The sequence below is a fragment of the Grus americana genome, chromosome 12, assembly GCF_028858705.1.
Source record: "Grus americana isolate bGruAme1 chromosome 12, bGruAme1.mat, whole genome shotgun sequence".
Taxonomy (NCBI): domain Eukaryota; kingdom Metazoa; phylum Chordata; class Aves; order Gruiformes; family Gruidae; genus Grus; species Grus americana.
The window spans coordinates 1978626-1989311 of record NC_072863.1 but is presented as its reverse complement, the minus strand read 5'-3'; the positions used below and the strand labels follow the sequence as shown (position 1 = coordinate 1989311).

Here is a 10686-nt window from a genome sequence, read left to right as displayed (position 1 = left end):
CCACCAAGCTATTCCTTTCTTACATCACTGCTGAGCCCACCAGGGAAAATGAGTAGGCAGATGAGTTAAGATATTTGTTAATTCTCACAATACATTATGACAATCAGTTATGTCATTTGTGGTCATCCTACCTTTAGTTGTTCTGTTTTTTCAGGTTTCTTTCCCTGAATTCTAGGTTTGGGGGGGGGAAAAGCAGGGGTGGAAGGAAACTTGAACAGACTGGCATTGAAAATTATAATCTTGACGATTGTAGCTCAGCCACTTGCTGACCGTGGAGGTACCTAACCTCCAAGAGGCTTTGTTTTTCCCCTCCCTTGAACTTCGTGTTAGCATCTGTGTATGCCCAGACAGAGCACTGGCTCTGACTGGGATGAGGACTTTTTTTGAGGTCTAACTCATGCTGAAATGGGCTCTGGGGACATCCGGGCATGTTGCCGGACTCGCTTTCTTAGAGGTAGCATTGCTCAGTCGTCGCCCGCATGTAGACAGGTTGGAGATCCCTTAAAATGGAGTGCTAACTAACACCAAAAAAACCCCCACCTAAGCCCTACCAGCAGCTGATGATGTTTGCAGAGTGTATCCCATGTTGGTTTGATGTAAGATACAGAAATAGAGCTGGAAGCAGGAACAAGCACCCAAGTCTTCCCCTTTGAGGAGATAGCACTAACCACCAAACGTCATGTGTCATGTTCGTGTCTGTTCCCTGTACCTAGGACCGGCCTACTGGGCTGCCATCTTTTCTTTTTTCTTTCACGGCTTTGATGGAGGAACAGTGACTGTCCTCATACAGACTAGCCAGGGCCCTAGCGAGGGGAAACAGGGATTCAAATTCCCTCTTGAATTAAGGAGGAATTTTAACCATTTTCCTTCCTTCTTAGGCAAGGACTCTACTTACAGGGAGGTGCAGTGACAGCCTTTATCCCTTCCTTGTGTTTTAGGACCAGGGTACGCTCATCCCAGAGAGATTCAGGTGATGCTGAATTGTTAGAAGCCCCAGTCCTACATTAAATCTAGCCCTTAGTGGATCAACTGGATGCACCTGACCCTGGATCAGGCATCTCCTTCTGTTGGTTCAAGATTTCTCTGAGGAAGAGAAGAAGGATGACAATCTTGAAAGAAGGTATATTGATACCCAAAAGCAGTCTCTCAGCTGGAGATTATTCCTAAATGCCAGGCCAACAAGCTGTGCTGTCATTCCCCTTGTAGCTACTGTAAGAATGATGAGAAAGGACACTTCTGTTGCTTCTATCTTGTGGTTGCTGTGGTGGAGCAGACCCTTGGACAAGGGTTGAGCCTTCAAGAGACTGCACCAAGGCCACCTCCTCACATCAGCTGAGCTAATCCAAAAGTATGATGGTGTCCATCCCTGTTTCCTCCTGGGAAGGTCAGTGTTTTTGCATTAATGGAAATTAATGAGCCTGCTGGTGTCAGGAGTTTTTGCGTGGAGGTCCAGCTTGGGAGATAAGGAACGATGTAAAAAGTATGAGAAAAATAAAAAGGGTTTGGAGTAATTTGTCAGTGGTGAGAGACTGTGGATTAGTCTCCAACAGAGCAGAAAATATTAAGGAAACACTGGAGGAAAGAACTGATAAGCAAAACAAAGATCCCTGTAACTTCTGACTGCTCATTTAAACTGGAATGTCATGTTTTCACCCCAAGTTTCCCAAATGTGCTCCTCTGGCATATTTTTCTTTTAAGTTTGAGAAATTCTAGAGTCTTCCTCTATTTCAGCAGTGTTACCCATGCAGTTAATTCTGAAGTACAAATCACTGTTAGAGAGAAAGGTGAGTGAAACAGGTTAATCTGATGGTAGTTGCTGGTCCCAGCAAACTCCTTACAGTGGTGGTACCAGAACAGCTGTTGCAGATGTGTTCTGGGGTTTTATTGCTATCACTTTCTTCTTGATGGCTTTAAGTAACTGCATCTTTTTCCAAAATCAGATCTTTTGGCCACTAATGTATATCACATAAATCACTTTTACACAGAGCTCAGTTTATCAGCCCAAATGCTGGAGCTCTTCTGCCTGACTTAACTGGCAGTGTGGACTGGGCACTGTCCAGACAGGTCCAGCTTATCTGCTCTCTTTTAGCCAGGGTATTTATCAAACCATCTCTGGTTTTAAATTTTTAAAAGATTTTGTCTGTGTTGTTTTGTACTGGATGGGGTTGACTTGTATCTGGGTCACTCACTGTGTTGTTTTTGTGGGGTTTTGTGGGGTGTTTTTAGTTACTGAGGTCTGAGGCGTGGTGTCCAGCAGCCTCTGTACTTGATGCTCTGTGTGCCTTTATGGCCAGCAAGCTGTTTTTGTGACACTGGGGACAATACTAATTTCTAGCCTCTAACAGCAAAGTGAAAAAGGAAGTAAGGAGTGAAGTAGAAAAGTGTCAAAGTTTGCTGCTGTTGCAGCTTTGATACCGGCTACAGAGAAATGGGGAGTCTTCTCAGGACGTTGAGCAACCGGATGACAAAATAGCAAATAAAAATCTAGCGCTGATAGAAGACAAGATGTGCAAGGGGGAAAAAAAACCTCTGCTTAGGTAAGAGGAGCTGTAAATCAGCCCTTTTCAGACAGAAAGGAAATCTTTTGAGTTACGTGGATAGCTCATGGGCAATGGCTGGTGATGGCAGAGGAGGTGAAGAGGACGTTGGAGATGTTGGAGGACCTGTGCCGTGGCCATCAGCACGTGGCCCTGACTCCTCCAGGTGGGAGCAGGAGGTGGCAGGGGGTCCTGAGTGCGGGCGAGACCTGGCCTCTGCCGAGGCATGAGTCATGCCGAGGAGGTGAAAAGGGAACCGGCTGCTCATGATGCAAGAGGAAGGGACACTGAAAGATGTTGTCAGGTGGCCGGCTCAAAGCAAGAGTGATATGTTTCCGAGCAATGTGTGTATAACTAAAATCAGGAATTGATTGCCACTGGCCTTAAGGGATCGGCAGGTTCAGGTGTACGTTGGTCAAGCAGATTGGAAAAGAACTTTTTGTGGCTCTGGAGAATGATGCTTTCAGCACCGCTGTGGGAAGCCCCACAGTCAGCAGTGGAAGATGGCTGTGCCCAGGCAGGATTGCTGCCCACAGCCGAGCGTTTCAACGCTCTCCCCAAGCCCACCAGCAGCAGCAAGCAAGCTGCTTCGGTGGTCTCTGATCTGGCTCAACGCAACCGTCTGGTGAAGGTGTAGAGAGGAGAATGGGAAGAGGGACAGGCATGCCCTCTCCCACTTCTGCAGCAGCCTTTGCTTGCAAGTACAGTTTTGAGTCTCAACATGCGGAAAAAAAACCCCAAACCAACTACCCCATCATGTCTCCTCTCATGATGACAATGACACAAAGAAAGCTGTGAGAAGCAGTGCCTGAGGTGTGATGAAATCATCTGCAGCTGCTGCAGGCAACGCCTGCACTTTCCACAGCATGTGGGTTTGGAGGCGCGTGGCCGTGTGGGAGTCGATGGAAACCGGGGGGGCTGCAATGTGTGGCCTTCAGAAACACAGAGAGCTCTGCTTCCACCTAGAACTGTCATCCTCATTTTGTTTGTTTCGTGTATAAATAAGACTTCCCCAAAAACACTTGATGCTGCTTCTGAACAGCTTAAGGTCCCCAGGCATCCCCTGAGACCTTCCCTGGGTCTGCACTGTTGCCACAATACCTTTTCTTTTGGCCCAGCACAAATTAAACCTAACTCTGTGTCAAAAAGCCACTTGGCACTTCAGCACAAAGTCTGCCTGGCGAGGCGGTTGGCAGAGCCCTTGCTGCTTTGCTTCTCGGCAATGACAGCCCTCTCTGTGGAGAGGCGCTTCTGGAGCAACCAGCGGAAATACTTCATGCAGAATAAAGGGGATGTTCTGGGGTTGGTTATTTTTTGCTCTGTTACACTCTGATTCAGATTCCCAGTCCGGTGCTGCAGACCAGATTTCTTACTCAAAAGGCTTTCTGGAGAAAAGATTTCTGTGGGAGTATCAGCTTCTGCTGGTTTTGAACAGGCTAGTGGATAACTGCAGGCAGAGCTGAGCAAATCTAGGTGAAGAATCAGATCTTGCCTGGCAAGAAGCTGGGCAGAAAAATGGTCAAGCAGCAACTGCTCCTTGCTGCTGCAGTGGCTGGGTGTTACTTGTCTTCTCCAAACCTTCTGTGTGCCATCCGCCATCCCCACTGGAGGCTTTCTTGGGTGGCAGAAATGCAGCAGAGCATCTCTGTGCTGGTGTGTGATTGCTCCAGGGCTCAAGCATGTGCTGGTATCATGGATCCTGAGCCATCAACAGGGCATGAAAATGCACCTTCTGTTAATCGAAGTAATCCTGCCTGGAGCAGAGGTGCTTGTGGTGGGGGAGGGCAGGCAGGTCTCTCCTGAATTTCGCTCATGTGAGCTACTGCAACTATTACAACTGACTTCCTGTTAAAAGAGACCGTTAATACTAATATGAATAAACCACATTGCTATGGCAGTAGGGGAACAGCTTGTGTTGCACCCACAGTGTTTTCTAGATGGGAAAACTTAAGCTTATTGAGGTTTTTCTCACTGAACAATTTCTGAACTTCTGACACCGCTTTGTGTAACATCTTTTCCCCTCAGAAGCTGAAAGTAGCTCTGGGGGGTTGTACGGGGCCATCCTACTCCCTACCCATGTGGCTGGGGACAGACAGCGGCCAGAAAGGACGGTGATGGGCTTGTGCTGGGTTTCAGCTATAGGAATTCACATTGTCTTGGTAAACCTCTCGTGGGGGGCAGATGAGCTGCTGCAGGTTGCAGCACTGCGTTTTGTCCCTTTGCAAGCCAGCATTTTGCTTTTCTCCCCAGTGCAAGGAGGAGGTTAAAACAATTTTGAAAAGGCATCTAAAATGTTCTACAGGTTCTCGAGAGGTGTCAGCAATCCAAGTGCTGCCACACGTTGGTCCGCATAAGTGTGTATTGGTGATGCAGGCAATTACAGAGGGGAGAGTGGGCCAAGAATTACATTTAAATTTTTTTTAAAGGATTTTTTAATCACATATAACAGGAAATAAAAAAAATAAATATTTTTTCATTGCTGTGAACAAGTTACAATGTGCTTTGTGGTTTCCATGAATTAACAGTGCTTACTTAGTCAACACACTCAGGTACACATGCACGCTGGCTCAGACTCCTGTAGGGATGAGGTGATGGAGTTTTGTTTTATTATATAGAAGGGTTTTTAAAAAGAAAAAAAAAATCTCTTTGTATTCCAGTGCTTCCTGGGTTTCACATCATGTAGTTGCCCTCACGGAAACATGGTGAGGTGACTTGCACAACTGGAGTGCTGCAGTGGATGGCTATAAACTCTTCAGGAGGGCTAGGTAAGGAAGGAGAGGCAGTGGAGTGGCCATATGTGTTTGGGAGTGGTTTGACAGTCTAGAGCTTGATGATGGTGACCATAGGTTTGCATGTTGACGGGTAAGAACCAGGGGGAGTCGTGTTCCCCAGGGCTCAGTACTGAGGCCAGTTCTTTTTAATATCTTTATCAATGATCTGGATGAGGGGATTGAGTGCACCCTCAGTAAGTTTGCAGATGACACTGAGTTGGGTGGGAGTGTTGATCTGCTGGAGGATAGGAAGGGTCTACAGAGGGATCTGGACAGGCTGGATCGATTGGGTGAGGCCAATTGCGTGAGGTTCAACAAGGCTCGGTGCCGGGTACTGCACTTGAGTCACAACAACCCCAGGCAATGCTACAGGCTTGGGGAAGAGTGGCTGGAAAGCTGCCTGGTGGAAAAGGACTTGGGGGTGTTGGTCCACAGCTGGCTGAATATGAGCTGGCAGTGTGCCCAGGTGGCCAAGAAGGCCAACAGCATCCTGGCTTGTATCACAAAGAGTGTGGCCAGCAGGATCAGGGCACTGGAACAGGCTGCCCAGGGAAGTGGCTGAGTCACCATCCCTGGAGGTATTTAAAAGACACGTAGACGTGGTTTAGCGGTGGACTTGGCAATGCTAGACTAACAGTTGGACTCGACGATCTTAAAGGTCTTTTCCAGTCTGAACGATTCTATGATTCTGTGATCATTTTTCTACAAAATATATATATATTTATAAATTAAATCTGTAAAACAATATTTGCATTAAATAAAACCTAATACTGTCACAGTATTTTTACATTTCAAAATGTAACATTTCAAATGTTCACAGAAAAATAAATCTTACAAGAAGGTGCAAATGAAATACCAGTCAAGCCCAAAGCTTCTGTTGTTTGATTTTAAAGAAATTATTATTAAAAATACATCCACATTTGAACCTTTCTTAAAAATCTTTTGTAGCCTGTTGGGTGGCACCTTTGACTCTGCTTATAGTGAGTTCTCAGTACAGCAAACTTCAGAAAGGTTTGGTTCCTCTGACTGCATTTTAATCACGCTGCTGTTAATGAAGAGTAGATGTGTTGGGGCAGGGTCAGTTATCAGTGAAAGGGAAATAATTTTCCCCATCTTTGGTGAAAAGAGGACCTGAAAGACTCGATAGGCATCTAGCCTGAATAAATACCCTCAAAGCACAGCCTCATGGTTAAAGCTTATCTAAGGCTTCAAACCATATGGCTTTCGAGCCAGAAATGGGAACTGATGGCAGAAAAATAGTGTCTGGACACTTCAATGACTTTGTGATTTGGGTGTATGTCATTTGCTGCAGCCCAAAATGGAGGCTTAGTTAATTATTTAAATGACAAGTCCTTTGGGGCCACCTTGTGCTCCTTGCTTCATGGTCATTGTGGCTTGAGGCAGGTTCTTGGCACTCTCCATAGAAATTAGTCACAGCTGGATTGTCTTTTGCTTCAGAAATATATAATACTGTGTCAGCTAGTAATTTTTAGGATCAAATTCTTTCTGCACAGAAAGATCCCAAAATCTTTGCTGCCTCTTGCTGAAGCCAGGGTGCGTGACCAGGATGGGGCAATGGCCCTACCAGTGACAACAGTGCACAGCATCACCTCTCGCCACGGATCCTCGTCCTCCTCCTACTGGCAAAGCCACCAGCTCCTGGCTGCCCAGCTTAGCAATGGGGCCTGTGGGAATTGCACGGTGTTACTTATATTCAGAGAAAAATTGCAACCGAAGTATTAAATCAACATATTTTCAGTCAAGTTGGGTTTTGGCAGGATTCTGTTTGTTTTTCTCCAGCCCTCACTGAAATCAGCAGAACCTTGTCTGAGTTGTCGTTGTCAGTGTCCTGGAGAAAAAAAAATTGGGCAAAACCCCAAAATATAGTGAACGTTTGAAGTTCTGGCAACCATTTGGGGAAGGCCAGCGCTAGTAATCCATGGTGTCCTCCCTGAGCACATCCCTGGAGTGCTTCCTCACATAACTAAGGCTGTGGAGCTGAATGCTGTCTTGCAAATCCTGCCTGGAAAGGCGTCTTCTGAACTCATCTGTAGTAAAGTAGTAGATGACTGGGTCCACGCAGGAGTTCAAGCTGGCAAGGCACAAAGCTACGACGTGAAATACTGAGATCACCTTCTGGACACACCTGTTTTTAATCTTTTTTGTTTTGACAAAGAAATCTAGTGGAAAGCTGATATGATAAGGTCCGAAGCAAATCAGAAATACCAGAGCGCAGGTGAGAATCATCTTTAAAGCCTTTTTTTTCTCTCCGAGGTCATGTGAAGCAGAATTTTTTTCTTTTAATGATAAGATAGTTTTCCAGGAGCAGTATAGGATGATGAGTAGGGGTGTTATGAACCCCACCAATTCACCTATTGTCATCATTGCAATGGAGATGGGAAGGTCAACTTCCTTTACGGGGAGATCCACAAAACACGTGTTTTTAACATCCTGGTGAAGTCTGAGAAGCGGGAAGGGCAAACAGCCAACGCAGACCACGACCCACCCAATGATGCTGATATACACATCACAGATGCGTTTGCAGTCGCTGAATTTGAATGGGTGCATAAGAAACAAGTATCGTCTTACACTGATGCAAACCAAGAAGTAGATGCTTGCGTACATATTGACATACTTCAGGTAGAAGCAAAGCATGCAGAGACCTCCTCCAAATTCCCATGTCCCGGTCAAGTAGTAGAAAATCCTCAGGGGCAAGGACAAAACCTGCGATAAGTCTGCAATGGCTAAATTGATCATAAATATTACAGCCCTTTTAGTCTCTTTCATGTACCCGTAAAAGACCCACAAAGCTAATGTGTTTCCTATTAGTCCAGGGATCAGGATGAAAGTGTACGTAATCGCATAGTAGGGCTTGAGGTCTGTTTCATTGCAGGTCGAACTGTTCGTCATGGTTGTGCTCCAGATCCGTGCTCAGCCCCGGCATGATAACATGTTCCTCACTCGCGTCCTGCAGCCAGGTTGTCCTCAGGTTGTCGGTGCTGAAATAAAAAGGTTCAGCGTCTGTGTGGGAGGCTTTGGCTACCAGATCATCGTGTCCACTCTGGGGAGGAGCTTCGTTATGGGGTGAGCGAGTTAACTAAAGTCCCGCTTGTGTGCTTGGCTCATGCTCTTTTCAGAAGTTACCAGACCTTACTCTAGTTGCTTGCAGGGTTGACAGGGAGAGGATCCACACCAAGAAATGCATCATCGTGTGCCACAGCAGTCGACAGTTCGTCACCAGAGCTGCACCTCTGTCACCTTTTGGGTGGCATTTCAGCCACTTCCCTCAACACGGGAGTTTGACAGCCGACGTGGCCCTACAGCTGAAAGACAGAACGGTGCAGTTATAACACTGCAGGGAGGCACGGGTCTTACCAAGCAAAAGGTACAGGAAAGCTCACAAGAGCGGTAGGAGCATCTCTCTAGCAGAAACCTATTGCTAGTGTTATCTGTGGTGGTCAGCTCTTCTCCTGCCTAACAGGTGCCGTGCCTCACCTAGGGCAAGGAGGTGCAAAACCACTGAAGAATAAAGAGAAAATGTGTTTAATTGCTGCTGCAAACCAGCCTCCCATGCTGTACCGCCAAGCAGAAGTCACCCCCAATTGCAGAAGTGCTCTGGTGAGCGCTGTGCCTGCATCCCTCCTCGCTGCCTGGGGGCAGAGGGATGCTCCCGCCTCACACAGCACTCATGAGTTTAACGCTCTCCTGGTCTTCCCAGGAAAGCCCTCCAGAAACTTCCCACCCGCAGCACGGCTACAGACAGCTGAGAAGATGACTGAACGAAATCTGTTCCTTATGTAAATGAGCCTGACACGCCTGAGAAATGAACATTTTCCACTGGTGCAGCCACCGCAGTGCGATGTGGAAGTCCCAAGGCAGTGACTTTCACCAAACTGGGGGTCAAGTTTTTTATTTAACTTTAATAAATGGAATATAAAATGTATTTGCATGCAACCAGGGACAAATGGCCCATTTAGTGAACACTTTTTGCTGCAGAACTACATGCATTATATTAATTTGACTTGCTCACAACTTTTTCTAAGACTTTCCTTTACCAATCTCGTGCATGTAACTGCTCTGGCTCTTGGAAATACCAGATATCATCACTATGGTGACTGTAGGTGGACCTTATTTAAACATTGTTTGCATCGCAAGCAGCTGATATTATCTGAATCTATCAGACAAACAAAATCTAACCCAGATCTGATAAATACAGAGGAAATGCAGATCTCTGTCCAAACTCTCTCAGGTTTGCTTTTTGCTCCAGAATGAAGAATGAACCTACAGGTCTAAGTGGGAAAAGTTTGTAGGTACCAACCAAGATGCAAAAGGCACATTTATAAAGGCAAAATTATATCCTGCTGCAGTCTCTGAGGTTTTGTCCTGTGCTTTTAGGCATTAAAATGTGAACATTTATTAATGAAGCCGATGTTCAACACTTGCCAGTGTGATTGCACCAAAACTTTGAAATAGTTTTGGGTGGAAACAAAGTCTTCCACAAAAGGATACCATTGGGGGGGAAGCAGCTTTTCTGTGCCCGCTTGTGCAGTTTCTCTTGCATACCATTGAGTAATGAGTCCAATGAGACTGTGAGAGGTTTTCCTGTCTTCCATTGAGCCAGGATCTAACATAACCAGTAGAGCAAAATGGCTCGTGAAATAATCCCGTTAAACTTCAGAAGCGACAATTAATAAGCTGTAGAGTTAATCTAATTATCCTTCTTTTCAAAGACTTTCCAATTCTTTTATTAATTCACTGCCCAACCTCCAATGCACAAACCTGTACGACTAACTCTAGAAACGTGAGTAATCTCTTCCTCATGCAGGAGAACTAATTGGTGCTCACCTACTCGTTCGGTTTGACCAGTCACTTACTGGTGGGTAACTTGGGCCAAGGGCTTCGGTTTCCAGTTGCCGGAGCTTGACTGGCACAAGTAACTGTGAGGGGGCTGGGGACACGGCTGGGTTTTGGCAGTACCTGTCATGCCCTGGGGTTCCCTGGCCCTTCCGAGCTCGCCCTCGGCACTGGTTAACCCCTCTGGGGCTTCCTGCGAGTGGCACCCACTTCAGGGGGATTCCTCCCTACTCCTCTGTACTGGGACCGAGCCAAATCAGTTGGCCAAAACCAGAACATCCTCCCTCAGTGGTTGGAAATTGCCTTGCTGGGCTTGACAAAATGCTGCGTATAGGTACAGGCAGAGCAGGCTGCGCCAGGGGAACTGGTACTTAGAGAGGAATGGAGGGATGCTGACTTTCAGGTTGGTTCTCCGTGGTGATGCTGAGGCCCTGTGAAGACGTGTCCGACTTTACCGTTACAGCAAACTCCTCAGCATGATGTATCTGGGCTTCCCATCCAGGGAAGGTCCTGCCAGGGTGTCT

General features: G+C 46.5%; 1 protein-coding gene across 1 annotated transcript; it reads right to left on the bottom strand.

Annotated features, from left to right (window-relative positions):
• Window positions 1–4677: 4677 nt before the first annotated feature.
• GPR174 (G protein-coupled receptor 174) lies at window positions 4678–8220 on the bottom strand. Its single transcript, XM_054839388.1, has one exon. The coding sequence runs from the start codon at window positions 8216–8218 to the stop codon at window positions 7238–7240; it is 981 nt and encodes a 326-aa protein (XP_054695363.1). The 5' UTR covers window positions 8219–8220; the 3' UTR covers window positions 4678–7237.
• Window positions 8221–10686: the final 2466 nt, after the last annotated feature.